This window comes from Salminus brasiliensis, chromosome 7, assembly GCF_030463535.1.
Source record: "Salminus brasiliensis chromosome 7, fSalBra1.hap2, whole genome shotgun sequence".
NCBI lineage: Eukaryota > Metazoa > Chordata > Actinopteri > Characiformes > Bryconidae > Salminus > Salminus brasiliensis.
The window spans coordinates 5,996,416-6,016,917 of NC_132884.1; the positions used below are offsets into that span (position 1 = coordinate 5,996,416).

A 20,502-nucleotide genomic window follows, 5' to 3' on the forward strand; every position below is an offset into this window, starting at 1 on the left:
TTTGCTTTGTAACACGGTTGTAGACGATGGGTAAATTGCTCGCTCATTAAGGGACGCACAAAATCAGCAAAACTCAAATAGGTTGTGGCATTCCAGCAATGACTGATGATATTAACAGACCTAACGTGTGCCACCACACAATTACACCACCTCCACCAGCCTTGCCTGTTGATTGGACCTATGGATTCATGCTGCTGGTGCAAAATTCTGACCCTAGCCTCATAGTTTATAGACCAGGCTTGATCTTTGTTGTCCTCCAGTCTTAAGCAGTCCAGTTTGGTTGAGCCTGTGCCTCAGGTTTCTGTTCTTGTAGCCCATCCAGCTCAAGGTCTGAGGTTTGCTCTTCACAATTGACTGATTATCTGAGGTAGTGTATATCCACTTAAATGTTTAAATGTTTTTCTTTTAAACTGCAAGATCAAGCGTTTACACCCCATATGGGAAATGACACCTGTAAAACACATCTGATAGCCAAATAAAATAAATAAATAAATAAATAAATAAATAAAAAGGTATGTTATATAATTATTATTAACAAAAACAAGACCATGAACTGTGAAATAAATATCTATTTATTATTCTCATTATCATAATTATTAGCAACACTATACAAAGTGCCAGCCATCAACAGGCAGATTTCATGATGTCGTCCAGCAAACCCTCCAATCAGCTGTGCTCTCGTAGCAGGGCACATAACCTCATTGGGCCATTCAAACGCCAATCATGCATAAAATCTTGAGTTAAAAAAAAAAAAGGAGAAAAAAAATAAAAAATATATATTTAAAAAAAATATGCGTAGCACTGATATACAGATTTGATATAAACAGGCTTATTGGTCACAAACCAAATTGAATTATAAACATGGCTTTCTCGTACCATAGACAAAGCAGACAAACAAGAGATAGTTTTGTACCAGATAAGTGTACTCTGTCCAAAAGAGAGAAATTCTCGTTCATTTTTTTTGTTTATTTTTGTTGAATTTTTATGATTTTTTTTTTTTTTTTTGTCATTTATTATTTTTTCATTTTTCAATTGTACAGTCCTAAAGCACAGGGCCTCTGGGCACAGTGGCCTTTGCGCTGGCAGCACTCACTCAACACTCATTCAAAAAAAGGCCTCGCACACAAATACAATCCCTCACACACACACACACACACACACACACACACACACACACACACACACACACACATACACACACAGAGAACACAACCACAAAGACACTCACGCAAAGTGCATTCAGGAGTGGCAGCAGTGGTACAATAGACCTCATCGGAAAGCCCAGCCTGTTAGTAGAACTGTTGAGAAGCTTTAACGGCGTTTGCAGACCAGACCCCTGTTCAATACCTTTCTTAACATGCCCTCGCCAACCTCACACCCATGTTAGACAAGTGGCCGCTTGCAGCAGAAGTGTAAGAGGGGACAGTTCAATTGGAACACCCCTCACTTTGGCTAGGTCATCCGTAGTGAAGCTATCTCAGCCATGCAGATTTGGCCAAGCAAAACGTGTGAACATTGAACGGCTTCGTCTGACTGTAGGCTTTGCTTTAGAAGTGTGGTACACCATCTTTATTATTTCAGCTGTTGTTAGCAGCGTAGCCTTTAGCTCACTAACTAGCAAACAGAGTACAAGCCAAACCAGCAAACGGCTGGCATGAATGGCATGAATGTTTTTTTAACAGTAATCATTGCTGTCTTGTTCACAGCTATGGCTCATACACAGCTTTGTCCATCATTCGTTCGGGTTGTAGTCAAGCCTCCGAACAGGTTCAGCTGCTGAAAGTGGACACTTGTGTTCACTTGGTCTTCCCAAGGGTTCATCTAACAAACTTCACTCGAGTTCTATTACCGGACAGACCAAGAAATGGCAAGACAGTGTGGACAAGGGCTTGTCAATGCCAGTATTGAAGCAGCTGGCGCTTGTTAGAAAGCCTCGAAGATGGACTAATACACAGGCAACAGGGTGGTTGATTGAGCCCTACAGGTTTCTAACAAAATCTCGGTTACATTTCAGCAGGAGACACGAGAATGTAGGAATACAGGCAAACGCACACGTGGTGCCACCTAGTGGTGATATTCAGGCATTACATTCCTCTGCAGGGCTTCGCAATTCCTACCACACCTTGTCAAAAAACAAGCTTGTCTTTTTTTTCTTTTTTTCTTTTTTGTGTGAATACAGACAAATGCAAACATACACGTCTCACTCAATCACACACACACCCAAACATTCATTGGCAAAAGTATTAAAATCAGTGTACAAATTATGTTCTCAAAAATGTGCAAAAAGTTTAACATCGAAAGGACAGACAACTGTACGTACGTTATAAACGCCTATACTCACCATAGAGCAGGTCTGTACACAGAGTACGCGAACACACACCAAATAATGCTCATCATCTCTCCTTTCAGATCAAGTTCAGAGAAAAAACAGTGAGGAAAAAAGTTCTACTGAAGTTCTAATGGTTTGAGAACTGGCACTTATACTGTTGCCAACAATGGGAGTACTTTCTGATTCGGCTTGGCCACCTTTTGACACACACACACGCACAAAAAAAAAAAATTATAATAAAAAGTTTGGTTTTTTTTGTTTTGTTTTTTTAAATCGGCGTCATCTGATGAGACAGCACAGAAGGGCAACTGCAAACATAACCAGGCCCCTGTTGTGCCAGCGGACTGCAATACAGTATAGCATTCATTAGTGAAGAAAGTGGAAAGGTCCAAAAAAACAAACAAAAGTGCTCTGGGTTGGCAAACAGTCTGTGAGGGAACTGGGATACATTATTTTGTAGACCTTGGAACAGACCTTGTATTAACGAAGCTGGGAGCAATTAACTACACATTAATTAAACTGGCTTCCATTAACAGATCTCTGAAGTCATGCGTCCTTCTGTAGTCAGTGGCATTTCCATTTTTAGGAACCATGTCAAAGCAGCTTTTCTCTCTATAGCTATGTTTTAAATTTCTTCTCAATTTAAATGCAATTTACAACCATAAAAAAATATATAAAAAAATTATATATATTTTATAAATATAAATATTTATATATAAATATAAATATTTATATTTTACATAAATAAGAACCTTTGCTGCAAAAACGCTTTACATAATTTCAGGTAAAAGACTAATTCCTAAATTCTGTATGTGTGACGTCCATACAGTTAGTTTAGTACTCCCAACTACCGAAACTAGTGCTAATTGAACTGAACTACCACACTTGACATCGCCTGCTGGTGTGTGAATTTGGTATTTTAATAAGATTGCCGGTGTTTTACTGAAGTTGGAAATCTTATTTTAACTTCTTAACAACCTCTTAACAATTAACAATTAAGCTCACATTCTGAGTTTCTAATCAGGACATAACACAGACTACAAAAGGATGGCATGACTTCAGAGCCTATCACTGTAAAGGAATTGAACGATAGACTCGGTCAATAGGAGTAAACAGAACGGTTCTGCAGCACCTACATACAGTACAAAACCTGTAAACATTTGTTGGAGTGTACCTTTTCAATGGTCCGAGTCTGCAGAGAGGCTTTACAGTGCTGTGCATACTCACAGACCTGCAGCTTTCCTTGAGGTGCTTCTCATTACTAAGCTGCTGTGCCAAGTTTCTATGGCTAGAAAATGCATTTCTTCTAAAGAGCATTCAGTGTGTCCGGGCTGGCCCTGGTATACAGTACCACCATAATTATCAGAGCCTTTTAGGCTTTTTGTTTGTTTGCTTTTACAATAATTCATTAAAAAGACTGAATACAAAAAGTTCTACCCAACTAGTTGCACCCTTTTTCAGAGTCTCTAGGGCTGACCCGAATCATTTTAATATTAAAGTAATTGTTCCTTATATGGGTTTTCCCCATTTCCCCTATTTAGCATAAGCATAGTCTTTTAAGCCATACAAATTCATCATCAAATTAAAATTATTATTATTTTTTTTTTTGTTAACCAATTTTTTCTCCCCAATTTTATATAGCTAATGACCCAACCCGCTGATTAGTACTCTCCCCCTATTACAAGTAATGCCTCAGACACTGGAAGGGTGGACACCGACACATGCCTCCTCCGATGCACAACCAGCCATGGCCTCTTTTCAAACTGCTGCCAATGCACGCTCATACATTAGGTAGCAGATGCCACACAAAAGTGATGTGGTGTGAGAGAGAGCCATCTACACATCCAGAGAGAGCCAATTCAAGGCCAATTCCAACCAGCTGGGATTCCTCGGGTCATACCGGCAGCGCTTTAGTCAGCTGGAATTTATTGTATGAATTTGAAATGTTTAATGGGTCAGTGGTGGCTTAGCGGTTAGAGCACCGGGCTATTGATGACAGGGTTGTGTGTTTCGCAACCTGCTACTGTTGGGCCATTGAGCACCAGGGACTGTCACTGTATGTTTGATCACTAGTGTGTTCACTGCATGAATAAGTCAAACGTGGAAGCCAATTTGTCCAACTCTAATGGTGAATATGGTTGTCTTGTCTATTATAAAATGTAATACATTAAAAAAAATTTTTTAATTAAAATGGCGAGGTTGGTATACTGTCGAGGCATGGCAGACTTATTAATCTATGCTAGTTGTAATAATATTCTTTTGCATATATCAGACAGAAAACATTTAATATGTTTACAGCTGATTTCAGTTCATTTGCACCATCACTGGTATGCATTATTATAACGGATACTGCCACCCTACTGCATATATTTGAATGTAATATAGTAAAATGCTGTTCGGGCCAGCCCTCAAACACTCTAATCTCATACACCACCTGTCTGAGGTGAGCACAACCACAGCTCTGAAGTCAGCACTAGAGTAGCTTTTTTTTTTTTAACTCAGTAAAATATTACTGACAGTACAACCAACAAATTGACATGAGATATAATTTCCAATAAAGTAATTTCCTTTTAACCAGTCTGAAAAAACATGACCCAAAAATCAGCAGACGCTGGTGCAAAGTGCGGTTCCTCCTGCTTCCTACCGTTTTCACAACCATTCAGACTCAACACCGCACCGTCTCGAAGTGAAGTGATGCTAAATCTAAATGGCTAAATTCCTATATTCAAACACCTATTCTATAGACATCTGACCCCTTTACATGGCTGTGTTTTTGACTCTGTAAGGCGATGTGTATGAACGTGGGATAACTGAAAAAACAACTAAACCAGTAGCAATGTGAACATACAGAGCTGCATCCTTTTAAAAGGCACACAGAGTGCACTTTGTACCAACGGTCAAGACTTGCACACTTTGAGCATGCAAGCATGAAAGATTTCTACAGGGAGCTCAATTCGAGCTAACAGCATTCGAGCCTACAATCCACAACATTCACTTCTTATTCAAAGGAATATTCAACCGTTTTGGGGGGGGGGTTTTCAAGCTACTCTGTATCTGCCATATGCAGAGCATACGGCCAGTAACTACAGACAATACTTGCAGTACACTTTCCTGTACTTGGAAAACCCACTGACTTTAACACACCATTAAAATAAGCTAATGGGCAGTTGCTGAGGTATTCTTAAAATCTAGAAATGCAGGCCTTAGGATGGTCATGAGACAGACCTTTAGAAGTTCTGTCTAATTTCCAAACACTGAAGCAATACAGAAAAAATACATTGAAGAACTGTCTGATGCCAGATATCATAACTCAACATAAGTGCTATGCTAATCTGCCATACTTGTCCCAAGATGGCTATTTAGTACAACTTGTAAGTCTATTGTTTCAGCAATGTGACTAGTTTTCTGGAGACTATTCCTTCCTGATTGCCATGGTTACTAGAAGATGTTAGGAAAGAAAATAAAGTGTAATTTTGTACGTTTATGTATCCACATTAAATACATAATAAATACAAACACATACCTGTTCTACAAAAATGCATTTTCCATTAACATATACCAACCCTATTCAGCAGCTGCCCAACAGCTTCTATCGGAAAACCAACCAAATCAGCCATAATATTAGTACACCTCCCTAATATTGAGTGGGTGCCCCTCATATCGTCAACAACAGATCTGATCACTCAAGGCACGGACTCCACATGACCTTCGAATGTGTCCTGTGGTATCCGACACGTCCTTTACGCCCTGCAAGTTGTGAGGTGGGGCTCCATGAGCACCAATGGTGCCCATGATCCGGTCACCAGCTCACTGGCAGTCCTTTCTTGAACCACCTTTGGAAGGTCCTGACCAGTGCACATCAGAAAAAGCCCATAAGACCAGACCCAGTTGTCTAGCCATCACAATTTGGCCCTTGTCAAGGTCGGTGTGATTTTGCCATTTAACACAACACCTTCAAAAACGGACTGTTCACTTGCTGCCCAATATAACCACCTCTCGACAGGTGTCACTGTAGATAATCAATGTTTTTCAGCTCACCTGTCAGTAGTGCTAATATTATGGCTGATATATAGCTGATATAAAACAGCTGGAGTGCTCCTTTAAAAAGATGCACTTCCTGTTGTTAGAACGTAGAACGAATCCCTGTAGAAACTACAGTCCTCAGTGAACAGAGAGAAGCACTATGGCATTAAAAGATGCTAAGTAAAAATGAGGTTCTTAAGGAAACTTAAGGTCTGACTTTGCTTCCATGGTACCAAAGTAAAATAGCGCTCTGTGGGAAGCTGTACCGTAAGAGTAGAGAACATTTCTAAGCAGAACTTCAAGCCCCACCCCCAAATCACTGTAAATCAGCACTGTTGTGTTTTTGCAAACTAAAGCTAAGAGCGTAAGTGTACTGCAGTAGTGTGTGTGTGTGTGTGTGTGTGTGTGTGTGTGTGTGTGTGTGTGTGTGTGTGTGTGGGTGTCTGGCATCTACACATGCACATGTGCATGATTTTGCGTGTATATATGTGCGTGTGTGTGTCGAGCAGTGTTAAGAAGAGCACAAGACGGTGAGAAAAAGAAATACCTGTCTGAAGGCATTGTGGGATACTGAGGTCAACTTCAAACAGTTACATATTGTCAAGTACTGCTGAGCGTCAAATTGCTGAGCGGTGACGAAATATGAATCCGTACTGGGCATTCAAGGTCTGCTCTTGAACAGTAACGGATAAACACTGTAAAACAATCGATTTCTTCTTCATATGTTATGGTACTGCCAAAAAAAGAGAAAATAATACTACAGAGATTGTTCTTGTCCTCCAAAACATGGCCGTTACAAGCATACGCAGGTGTTGTAGCTGCTCTGGAACCTACACGGGCCATCCGAGTATTCAGTCAATCCTTCTATCCTGCAGTTGAAAAGTGTAAATGAGTCACTCCTTTGAGCTGCTGTCTAGGCACCAACCCCAGAGTGTGTATCCTGGGCTTTAAGCTTTGGTGAACGTCTTGATATTCAACCTGTTTCGGAGTGGACCTCGGTTCAGATTGAAGACTACGGCACTGTTTCACAGAAAGGCAAAAGGAACTGACCTGGGATCAGCTTGATACTGAGGGAGGGGCACTGGATAACGAGAGAAGGCAAAGGTTTGACGTACCGAAACGAGCGCCTAGCCGTGACATGGCGGCACGAACCGCATGAGTACCGTGGCGACAAAAGCAAGAACCGCAAAAAAGAATGACGAAGCTTCTACGAATCGAAAAAAGGCACACCGTAAAAACAACATTGCAGATTGTGGGCAAGAGATAGAGGGAAGAGACAAGAAGCACAACCCTGCTGGGGGTTCTACAGCACAACACGGTGGCACTCTCTGGTAGAGAAGAGTGGACAGAGAGAGAGAGAGAGAAAAAGAGAGAGAGAAAGAAAGGGAGGTACAGCAAACTAATGTTTGTACAGCATAGTGAGTGATATTTTCTACAGTGTAGTCCTTCAGGAAAGTGTGTGTGTGTGTGTGTGTGTGTGTGTGTTTTGTACACAAACTGTGCAAGAACATGAGAACTTAGGAGAGCCGAGTGGGATGTGTTGGTCTGGTGTCATCATCATCATCATCATCATCATCATCTTACTTCGTTTCCCTCCCCTTTTTTCTTTTTTCCTCTCTAGCAGCTTGACGGCATACCGGACGTGTTCTGGGGTTGCTGACAGTACATTCTAGGTCGAGTCTGGACCAGACAGCCTCTGGGATTCATCCAGCGAGTCAAGAACTCCACTAGACTCCCCAGAGCTAAGGCTCCCACTCCAAAATTGCAGGGTATAACAACTACACAAGACCAAAAAACAAAAAAACAGTACAGAGAGAACAGAAGTCTTCAGGGGTACTTTACTTACCCCCGAGTGAAATTAAGGTGCAAATGTTTTCGTATGGAATCAAGCTGCTCCCAACTGCCGTCCTCCACCACGAGGCATAAAATGTAATCCCCTGTCCTGCTGAGCCACGCCCACCGCCTGTCAGGTCTGGTCCAATGGGGCGCTCTCTACAGCAGGCTGGGAGGAGTCTAGGAAAGGGCAGAGCCTACAGACACTTAAGGTTCTTTCTGATTGGTCAGTGATTGAGGGGAGGATGGGTTAGTGAACGAAAATGTGCCGTAATAATTCCTCAGCAGCGGGCCGCTGTTTCGTCTCCACGAAAATGCGCTTGAGGAAGTCGCGGCAGTGGTCAGACACGTGGGCTGGGAGCGCAGGGTTGGTGGGCTGAGTGGCGATTTTGAAGATGGCCGCCATGGCCTCGAACTCTGCCCAGGGAGGTCGCTGAGTTAGCATTTCTACCACGGTGCAGCCGACACTCCTGTAACCAAGACAGCAGGATTAGCATTGACACATTTTCAACTTCCAAAATGACTGAAAAGAAAAAAAAAAGCTGTCCTGCGAAAAAAGTCTAAGGCACTAGTGAAAACCGAAATGAAAAAGCACCTTAGCTGGACAGCAAGTTTTTGTATTTACACAGTAAAACACTAATATTACAATAAACAAGACCATTCATCCAAAAAGTTGTGGTTTTCCATCACTTTGCTCATTAAAACATCTCCAAAGTTCTCCTCATGGAGTCAGGTATTATTTAGAGCTCTCCTCCAACACCTGGTTTGGTAAATCAGGGCTTAATGATGGTAAATCAGGTGAGCCGCTGCTGCTGCTGCTGCTGGAATTGAACACATCCACGCTGTGCTGGCTGGATTGGGGGCGTCCAGGAGAAACCTGGAGGAACCGAGCTCTGTTCTTCAGTCTAGCTCACAAGATCTCACCTACTTGAGAAGCTCTTGCTCCTATTAACAGCTAATTTATGTTTACTAGCATCTGCTGAAACGTGACAAATATGACACATACTCTAACATTCATTAGGGCTTCACTATAATAATATAATTAATTACATATTTACAGAAAACATGATACATTATTACATTAATATATGCACTATTAGCCTAATGGTTTCTATTGGGTAAATAGTTATACATAGAAACCTCTACAAAAGATTTTCCACTAATGCAACAAACCAATTAAGCATTTAAATTGCCCCTTAGGTTGTCATGTTTCTCAACGCTGGTCCTGGAGGCAGACCCTGCCCTGCACATTTTAGAGGACACCCTGCTTTAATACTGAAGGCTTGGTAATGAGCTAATCAGTTGAATTAGGTGTGTTGGTAGCAGAGAAAGCACTAAAATATGCTATATAGGGTGTCTCTAGGACCAGGATAAAAAATAAATAAATAAATAAAGTTAAAATAAAATTCATATAATCAACTAACACAAAACAAGTGTCAATAAATAATTAAAGCAAATAACTAATTAGTTATATTCTAATAAGATTATTTTAGTAACTTTGTTTTTAGATTTTTAAACACTGTTCTTTAATTTTAATATTAAATATATTATACTATTTATTTATATATATATATATCATTAATATTTAAATCAACACTATATAACTTACTATTCAATAACCAGTAACAATACTAATAACTGATGAGCTGTATATAATTGAATTACAGTACAGTTTTAGAGTTGTGTCTCTTTACCAGATATCAGCCTTCCTTCCATAGCCTTCTCCACTGATCACCTCCGGGCTCATCCAGTAAGGCGTTCCCGTCACTGACTTTATCCCCGTCCCCGACAGACAGATGGTTTGTAGCCTGCGACTGGCCCCAAAATCACCCAGCTTCACGTTCCCTGCAGAGTCCCTCAGGATGTTGGCACCTAAACGAAAAAAATGAAAATGAGTCAGCATAAGAGGGCGAGCAATACAGGCAAACTCCAAAAGAAAGAAAGGAAGAGGAAAGACCTGGATGATTAAGAAGAGAGACAGAAAAGGCCAGCAACAATTATTAGAGGCCCAACTTAACCAAAGTCTAACTTCGGAGGCTAAACAGTACAAATATCAATACAAGAGCCTTGGTCTACCCATCCCTGCCTTGTAATGCACAGACATGCCGGTCATACTTCCTTACCTTTAATGTCTCTGTGTACGATCATGTTACTGTGGAGGTAACATACTCCTTCCAAGATCTGGCGTGTGTATTTGCGTGTGACGTTTTCGGTCAGTGCACCGTACGACTTCAGCTGGTCTTTAATTGAGCCCTGAGGGTGGACACAAACACATCACATCTCTGCAGACTATTTCACCACTATTTTGTCTCAGTCAGACTAAAAACCTGTATCTCTAAAATAGCAACTTTACAGAAAAGGCATTTGTGCACCATGCCTATTTGTCTGTTGATCATGATTTTTGAACACAAAAAAACTTGTGTTCAGTTTTTAAAAATAAAGCAAGGAAATAAATTAAACAACATATGCAGACGTTTATAGACCTAAATTGATGATTCTGAAGGTTTGAATATCTGAATAGTATCTGAACCCCCTAGTAAATCTGAATATTCAACCAGAACCATTAAATCTCTAAAGTTCTAAGCAAGGTGTGAGAGCACACATCTTAAATCTTCATGGTCTTGATTTCTTATCTGTATGGTCCAAAGAAATAACCACAAAAAGACTACTGTACACTACAAAGGGTTGCCACACACTGGAAAAGATGCTCTGGGCCACTGGGTGGTGCACAATACAAAGCATGTAGCAAGCACTACAGGTTGGGGACTATTAATAAAGTCTGTATCTGTATATTTGACTTAACATATTTGAAACACCCATCCCAAATACAACATAACTCCTCAAATTAAATAGCAGACTCAATACTTACCCCAGGCATGTACTCCATGAAAATTGAAAGAGTTCTTTCGTGCGTGTCCCGTAGGCAACCGTAGTACTGGACTATGCGCTCATGGAAAAGATTCTTTAGGAGCTGGATCTCACACTCTAACGCGCTCACCTCCTAAGAACACGAATGCAGACAGACAGGGAATACAAAGGCTATTTTAGATACAACAACAGAAAAGCAAACAAATGCACACATCTGAATATCGATGCAGAGTACAAACACATACTGGGCTTCTGTCACATTATTCACAAAAAGATTTAAAAAAAGGCAAAGGACAGGGTTTTTTTTCTAGCACTCACCTTGCTGGTCTCTGGGCTGTCTGGATCGAACTGGACCTGTTTGACAGCGAGTTCCCTGCCGGTGTCAGCATCGTAACACAGAAAGACCCGGCCAAAGGCTCCCTGTCCCAGTAGCTTCCCCAGACGCCAATTAGTGGGGGCACGAGGAGCTACACAACACAGAGGCAGACTTATTAACATGTTTGTTTTTCATCATTCACTTTTGTACTTTAAAATGAAGCAGCTTAAACTGCCAAAACAAGTTAAAATAGAGTATATTACATTCAATTTAACAATGTTTTATAGGTGCTCTAGAAGGTAAAGCTGTACATGCCACCTGTAAAAGCTGACATAACGAGAGTTCAGTACACAGAACTGACATACTGTGAACCTCAAACATTATTTAGCCAACTGGAGCATGCGCCACTGCAGGTATTAGCACATGAAATCCAGGGGAACAAATAAAAAGGCTAAAAAGTTTAAAGCTAAAACTAGGCCAAACAAAAAGGGTGCTAGACAAGAGGTGCAAGGCAAAAAGCTAACCCAGAGAACCGGCTACAATCTCTTCAGCTAACTAACTGCACCCAGAGGTCAGCAAATTAACAGGGTTGTTTTTAAATAAATAAATAAATAAATAAATAAAATTGTTATAATAATTAAATTGTAAGGCTGCAATTTAAAACAGCCCCATAATTATTTGCTGCCAAGCTTACAGCGGCTGGGTGGGCTGATGTCCATGACTGACAGGGTAGGATTGGTGTTTGGGTTGGGCTCAATGTCGCTGCCACGACGACGGCGTCCTGGCTCCTCCAGCTCAGGGGTGAAGATGCTGCTTCCACTGCTGGTGCTCGGGCTCTGGTCGGTTGGGCTGAAACTCACCGGAGAGCGAAAACCGTGGCCCTGTGTCCTCCTCGCCCGCGGAAACGTCTTGCGCCCTGCAGAATCAGGAAAGACAAATTGCATATTTGCAATTAAGAAAGATACACTGTATCAAAATACAGTGGTGCAATGTTGGTACAGAATACAGTGTTGACTGTACTTCTGCCGCATATATTTGGGCGATTTGAAAATCGTTTGATACAGAAACACAGCTGATCAATCCTTTCGTGTCTAATAACAACTCATGTCTATAGCATTTTTAATATTTTGACTGCAGCTCAAAATATACATGAGAGTTTGTGAGAAAACCACATAAATGAGTTGTTGTAATAAGAAGCTAATCTTGCCGGTCAACCAACAAACAAACAAACAAACAGGTACTTGCTTGAAAGATTGACCAAGTTAGCAAAAGTAACTAAGTGTGTGCATGTAGCCCCTTACCATCGCTGTAGTCCTGCTGACAAAAGGAAATGTGGTATCTCCGTGGGTATGTGCCACCTTTCCCTGACTTCTCAAACACTGGGATATCACACTCTGGTAAAAAGAGATACAGATTTTAAACAGATGTTTTGGAAGCTATTTAATACAACAAATCACTGTGGCATTGCTGTATATATACAGTACCGTAATACAGCTTACCAGGAAACTCCTGATGATTGTCCGGGTAACTCTGAGCTCGGGGCATGCGGGATTTAGGATAGCTATCACTGTAAAAATAGAGAGATTTAAGATTATTCCTGGGCAGTAAGGGTAGGGTTTGAAGGGTTTGATTTTTTTCATTCTTTCATTAAAATATTTTACATCGACTTTCAATGATAGTTAAGACGGTTTCTCATGTCACCTTACTTATTTGGAGATACAATGTTTTTACGTGACCGTGACAATATTTTCAAGCTGCACACTATTACTGGGCACCAACTAAAAGGCTGCGTGTGTGTGTTTGTGCATGTACTTAAAAATTACCTGTCAAGTGGACTATCCAGAGAAGGACAACTGCCTGATGCTGAATTCTCAGGGCTGCTCATGGAAAGTGGGTCCAGCATCTACATGACAAAACACATCACAGTTATGGTGAGGCAGTGGTGGCTCAGCGGTTAGAGCTCCGGGCTATTGATGACAGGTGTTTTGGGTTGGGATACCCGGCCTCGGCAAGCTGCCACTGTTGGGCCCTTGAGCAAGGCCCTTCACCCTCTCTGACTTGTCTTGTATTGTTTAATTAATGATCTTCCTAGAGGTAACCCTTCAGATTCTTGTAGCTTATTATGCTGTGTAACGTGGCCCTGGGCAGGTTATGTTCTCATCCCGTATAGTCCTTTTTAGATCAATCTGTCCCCCCCTTTTTTATTTTTGGCATTGATCATGTGACAAAAATACTACTTTTTAGTGGAGAAAATGACTAAATCTGCCGGCAAAATCATGGACACCTTTTAAACTGGTAAGAAACATAAAGTACATAAAGTGCCTCACAACAGGCAGCATTCAAGTGAGCAGTGAAGTCAAACGTCAATAAAAACACAACACGGGAGTACCTGGTCCATGCTCTCAGGTATGAACTCTCCCTCGCTGTTGATGCTGGTGAAGGAACCGTTTCTGGCCACTTGCTGCAGGGCATCAGGGATGTAGCCTGGAGGAGGTGAGCTGCGATCTGTGGTTTGAGGGCCTGCAGATAAACAGAGAAGTCAGAGAGAAGTTTATATGCAGCTTAACTCAATCTCGTTTAATCTAATCTAGTGCAGTTAAAAGAATCCTGAAACCGCTCAGGAGCAACGTCTCAGTCTGAAAAATGGGTTTTGCGAGGCCCACACATTCACTTTAATTCACTTGTCGCTTAATTCAATATTCAATTGTTCAGCCTAAAAACAGGTTTCGAGACCCTCTATAGCCAGTATGTGCAGTATGTTTTCAGAGCTTGACTGCAGTCACTTAACTGAGGTTAACTTCAGTGCACCACTAGATTACACTGTAATTATCAGTCTAATAAAAACAAACTAAAGAAACTCAAAGAAACCAGGACCATGCCATCAAATATCATATCAATACACTGCATAGCACTACAGCGGTGCTTAATATTCAAATGGACAGAGAACTGGCTCAGTAATTAGTTTGTTATTTGAACAATAAACAGGCAATTTACCTAGTCTGAATATTTCCCACAAGAGGGAGCTAGCAGAAATAAGCATTAATATTACACTGGTATTTAGACTACCAGTGCATGGAAACTTCATGTAATAACTTCATGAAATTTATAGGCAAATGCAGAATTAAAGACATCTCCAAAAGAATTACACTGAAATGAGACATTCAGACACTCTGATCATGCATATTTCAAATTCTGCTTCTGGTGGGCTCCATTACTCATTAGTAGTGACCGTCTCATTCTGCTGCATGTGTCCATGGCAGTGCTTTACTTAGGAAATGTATTTCACATAGCTGACCAGTGGTTACCTATCCCAGGCACTTGGATCATCCTCTGTTTTGAGATATAACTCATGTGACTGATCTCATTAGTAACTATCAAAACACTAATCAAATGTTCAAAATCATGCAATGCTCAGTACTGAGACTGGGTGCCTTTTTTTTACTTGACTCAGAACTGACCTATAAGTCCCAGCATGTTGTTGCTGTCTGTGTTGTCCAGATTTTCACGAGTCGGCAGAAGATCCATGCTGGAGACAGAGTTCTGACAGAGACAGAGGGGAGAAAAAGTAAAGAGTGAAATATTTAATAGTAAAATGTCAAATCATGAATATTTGTAAACTATTTATGATATTTATGATAATATTTGTAAAATAGTTATGGTTATAAGTATTAAGTAAGTAAAATATTTGATCGTAAAGAACGTATTCTGCTCAGTATTGTGAGGCAGAGTGAGGCCCCTCAAACCTTCTCAAAATTAGAGAAAGAAAAAAAAATAAAATAAAATGAGAAGTAGTTAGAGTTCAGACTGACCTGGGAAGAGGCTGGCAGCACCAGCAGAATCTTGAGACTCTTCATGTGGACAGAACGATCCAGCAGCTCCACGGCCTTATCCAGATCATCCTGAGTGCTCAGAGGAATCACCAGCTAGAGAGGCAGAGCAGAAAGAAGGAGACAGAAAAAAGAAAGTGAAAATAAAAATGCTGAGTAAAATAAAAGCGCTAACATCTTACAATTTATTTCTGAATAAGGGGCAAAAGTAATATTCAGCATTTTCAAACTATTCAGCATTTTCTCCCGGAAACTGATTTTAGATGCTGTTGAGAAATGTACTTGATCTTCTTTTTTCCCCCATTCATTCAAAAGGACAACCGCTACGTTACTACACAGAGACCCTAATTTCAGTACCTCATTATTGGTGTAGTGCAGATCCATGGCCTGCCCAAAAGCCACTTTAGCTTTGGTGCTCAGATCATCCAGCCTGAGGGGCCGAGGAAACTGCAGAATCCTGAAACAGCAAGAACATCATAACCAGAGTGCATTTGTTTTGTTGTTTTTTTTTTTTTGTTTTTTTTTTACAGTGAGACAGCTCCAAACCATACTATATTCAAATAATCTCTCATCAACCAAAAAACCTGTATTTATATAGGTTTTATTACAATAGAACAAAGGATAAATAAATAAAATAGACCAACCAACCATTTTCCAGCATTTCATAAATGTCTCTCTTCAAACGCTTTATGCATTCAGGGCCTATCTAGCCTGCAGTCAGATTCCTTCCTATTATAAACTAATTTTGAGTAACAGACCCGGCATAAACATGCTTTATAAAGTTGAAGTCGTTACCTCTTCTCCCCTCTGTACTCGAACTTCACTCGAACATCGTTCTGCGGGAAAGAAAGCACCGTTAAGGAGCGTCCATAACTGAACTCAGCACTCCATCTAATAACGTCCGTCCCTGTGGACCCCAGAACAACAACCATATTTACTGCAAACCTCTTTCTACAGTTTACCCATTGCAAATGATGCGATACATACTGTACAATCGTATGCAAAGGTTTGGAAAGCCAGGCTCAAATGACATCTTCTGCACATTTCAGTGGTGCACAGTTATTGTTCATTTCCTTAAATTAACGTACAGGTAAAAAAAATAAAATAAATGTATATTTTTTATTATATATATTTATTTTTTCCTTAGGTGTCTTCATCAGTTCACAGGCAATAGCCTGTGTGTGGACGGTCTGTCACACTCATCACATGTTTAAGTGGTCTGAAATGAACCTGCCACTGAAATTAAACTGAAAACTTTTTAAGCTCAAAGTTTAAAGTGCTTTGCTGTAAAGTGAACGTAGCGTTGGTAATTCAGACTCGTAATTTATTTTAGTTTAGTAACAGGGGCTCTGATGGGGGTTCCATCCTGGAGTCCAAAAGAGCACAACTGGCCTTGCTCTCTTTGGGGTAGGTTGATGGCTGCAGTTTGAAAATAGGCAGTGGCTGGTTTCACATGTCTGAGGAGACGTGCTTTCACCAGACGACTCTCCATTAAATATGAAAACGTCCCCTAAAGCCACTGATAAGTCTCTTTTTTGAATGTGGAAAAATAAACTGTGCAAGAAAACATGCACATGCACATGAATTCAGAACAGAAAATCAACAAAAATGTCAACTTTGAACAGTGGCCTTTCAACCTATTGCATTCGACTGTATATATACACACATGGCTTCCCCTCATATTGCCCCTGCATGCATCAAAACAACCACAATAGTAAGGAAAGTATCCAGAACCTGGTTCCTAAAACTTCTATATGCCCATTTTCGTACTCTAATCCTCAGACAGTTCCACAAGACAGTTTTTGTAAGGTAAATGTGAAGCTTACTACACCTTTTAGAAACCGAGCCCCAGTTCAACAAATAGCAAAGCTTCCCAGGCAGTTTCTTCAGCAGGACCACCGGTACTGTACAGTTCATCATTGGTTAATCATTACCGTGATATTGGAACTTGCGATACTGATATCGTAAACAGTCTTGACTCATATTTATGGCCCTCGGATTTACACACACCCAGACCACTAGCAAAAGCCCTAGTCAAAGCTGGCAAAAGGGTAAAACAGGACTTTTGGGATACTGGAGAGCAGCTCATCGCCTCTAGACTCGCTATGAGAATACACGTTACTACGTGAACCAGGTCCCATGACCTGCTTTTAGCAAGTCTAAAAGCTAACCATCTACAATCTCTTGAGCTTGCTAACAGCACATCCAGTGAGTCCAGCTACACAACCTGGTAAGACTACTGTTAAAAAATAATTTGTGTTTTTGTTACGGTGTAAAAACCTAAAACCGTTCAAATTTGCAAGTTCTGTGGGCAGTCCTTATGCTGTAAACCAGCCCTCTGTTAAATAATAAATAAATAAATAAATAAATCTGTGTTTGATTCTGAGGCAATATAACAGGATTGTAAATAGACTGCTAAAACCGCATCTGAGCACTTTTCACCTTCGCCAAAGTCACATACTTACTATTCACACAATAAATAATTGTACGGTACTCTAGGAACAAATAAACAGCAGTATTTCGTCCAGTGGGCCATCATGCAGCCCTATACCTCCACTCCATGTACATGTTTACGTAAGCCAGTGTTGGAGAATCAGAAAGAGGCATCAGACCTGGTTCTTGGGAGACGAAGCCTTTGGTTTGCCCAGGTCAGACAGAGACATGGCTGGCCGGCTAGAGCGGTGCAGTTCAACCAAGTCCTGCATGATCGAGTTCAGAACCTCCTGCTCGTCTGTCAGAATAAACAGAAACAGGTTTACAACTTTCAGCATGACATGGTGCTAATCAGGATTTAGAGAACCTTTGTGCATCTATTATCAGAAGATTGGTAACATACCCATGATAACTGCTCACAGTCTGCCCCAGGAGTTTAGGAAAGAGGATATCGCCCATCAAATGGGTTCCTTTCTCCTGTACATGGAGAACACAACATAGTTTGAGGGGGCGTGAATCACACAGGCATGTACTTTGTATACACTAACAATTGCTACCATCTAACACCACACAAGCTGGCACTGAGGAGGAAAATAATTCAGATATGGCTCTCAGGGGGGGGGTTGGGGGGTTGTGACATCCACTATTCAAAATCAATGGATTTTTGTTTTTTTAAGGGGGGTTATCCTGCTTTTGTTGAAGGAACTGTCTCTGCCGTCCAGGAAAGAAGGCTTTCTACTAGACTTTGGAGGAGCACTGCTGTGAGGATTTGCTTGCATTGAGCGACAAGAGTGTTAGAAAGGTCCAGATGTTGGATGCTGATCAGCACCCCACCTCATCTCATCTCCAACGCCCCCAACTCATCCTAAAAGTACTGGATGGAGCACCAACCATCATTCCAGAGAACACACTGGCTCCTCTGCTCCACAGCTCAATGCTGGGGGGCTTTATACCCCTCTAGCCCACGCCTGGCATTAAGACACAGTGCCAGTAGGTAGTCATGTTCATCAGATCCAGAGTCCAGAGTCCTAGTCGTTTGGCAGTACTTCTCTACAGGGACTTGACATGCTCTCTCTCTCTCTGTGTGTGTGTGTGTATGTGTGTGTGTGCTTTTGCACAAGTATTTGGACATAAACAGGGTGACCTCTCAGCTCCTGGCAGGTCTGTCAGCTGTCAAAAGCTGCTCTACGGACGGTCGCTAGCTAGTTAGCGCTGGTGTACCGTTTCAACAGACAACACAGTGTGTGTGTGTGTGTGTGTGTGTGTGAGAGTGTGTGCTCACATAGCTAGCTAGCCAGCTACTTGACTTTATTAGATAACGAGGCCACAAGATCGAGGATAACAATGGAAATAGTGTTTACATGCGTCCAACATGGGGCTTATCGAGAAAGCATCTCCAGCAGCTGGAGGACGCTGGACCCTGCTAGCACGTCCGCTTTGCTTATAAGCTAGTGCTAACTAGCTAAACAGCACTGTAGCAGCATAGTTTCGCAATGTATCTCCATAATAACACACACTTCTGCCTTTGACATGACGAATAGAAATATAAGCACGATAAACTGGGTCGACATCTCAATAACACTCGCTTATTAGCTACCTAGCTAACTAAATTAGCTATAGATAGATAGTAGATAGCTAGCAGTCTGAAGGCGCGCTAGCCACACTAGCTAGCTAGCTGGCTAGCTGTTAGCCTAGCTAGCTAGTCAGCGCTAGCTTGCTTGCCAACTACCTTCAAACTCGCTGGATATTTAAACTATTTAAGTTATTTTAGTGATATGACAGCTATCTAGCTAAATGTCCAACCTTTTCAAATATATCTTCAATATGGAGCTAGACTCCTAATAGTTAGCTAGCTGCCAGCATACGAATGGCCGTACACTTCGATGCTAGCTAGCTAGCATAGCTATTTGAAATGCTATAGCTAGCTAACAGCTAGCTAGCGATGTCCGACGGAACGCTTCACGGCTGTTACAGAGATCGACTGACAGCTAAAAGACTCCAAAATTACACCGCAAAGCCGCCGATAATGGCACAAAATGTGCCGTTTCACGTCCATGTCACCTGGGTGGTCCGTGTATCTTCACTTCCTCATCCAAGGGCCTTGCGACGTGGGGGCTCTGCCCGACTTTGCGCTTCCAAAACGGGCTTCAGAAGTTGTAAAGTCCGCCTACAACTCCAACTTTAGTCCCGAGGCCCGAGCGCACTAGCTCAGCTCGGCTCAGCTCAGCTCAGCTCGGCTCGGCTCGGCTCGGCTAACAACCACCGCCGCCGCCGCTGCTGCCGCCGCCGCCGCTGCCGCTGCTGTCGATGCGCCACAGGCCGAGCGATAAACCAGCGCACTGGCTTCTCATTCAGGCCAAACACGTCGTGTCAGCGCGGCCGTGTCGCAAATGATCCCATGCAGATGAACGTTAGTCGGTGTGGTTTTGTTTACATGGCAAAAACAAGCGACCAGCACGGCTCGACTGAAGCCTGATCACGGAGCGCTGCTCACTATCCCCCCCCTGCGCCGACGCTGCTGGTGGAGCCGTCCGACCCGCGACACACGTCCAGAGTGTCAGAGAGCTTTGCGCTCTTCGTCGTACAGTACGGAGACCTCCGCGGGACACGGGGGTTAGAGGCTAGTTTACATTATACATATAACATATTAAAAAAATGAGGAGGTCAGTACTAAAACCTATTTTTTTTAGAGATTTAAAGATAGTGACTAGCGAAATAAATACATATATTAATTAATTAATAAATACATTAAATTTTAGGCTTGATTCCGATATAAAAAGTCAAAAATAAAATAAATATGCTTAAATTTCAATTATCATTCAATCATTTTGAAGTGGGTGACGTGCGAAAATAATACATGCCTACATAACACG

The 20,502-nt window shown here is 41.6% G+C and overlaps 1 protein-coding gene across 2 annotated transcripts; it reads right to left on the bottom strand.

The window, feature by feature from the left end:
* Positions 1-554: 554 nt before the first annotated feature.
* map3k2 (mitogen-activated protein kinase kinase kinase 2) lies at positions 555-20,188 on the bottom strand. Of its 2 annotated transcripts, none has more exons than XM_072683544.1 (17): positions 19,691-20,188; positions 18,033-18,106; positions 17,809-17,927; positions 15,992-16,032; positions 15,554-15,653; positions 15,179-15,292; positions 14,828-14,909; positions 13,759-13,889; positions 13,193-13,272; positions 12,869-12,936; positions 12,671-12,763; positions 12,064-12,285; positions 11,372-11,520; positions 11,055-11,186; positions 10,309-10,438; positions 9,880-10,057; positions 555-8,655 (listed from the first exon to the last, which is right to left on the bottom strand). In XM_072683544.1, exons 2-17 carry the CDS (start codon positions 18,034-18,036, stop codon positions 8,436-8,438), a joined length of 1,863 nt encoding a protein of 620 aa, XP_072539645.1. In that variant the 5' UTR covers positions 18,037-18,106; positions 19,691-20,188; the 3' UTR covers positions 555-8,435. The 2 variants fall into 2 exon arrangements, with proteins under 2 accessions (XP_072539645.1, XP_072539646.1); XM_072683545.1 differs by lacking the exon at positions 19,691-20,188 and adding an exon at positions 18,521-18,710.
* Positions 20,189-20,502: the final 314 nt, after the last annotated feature.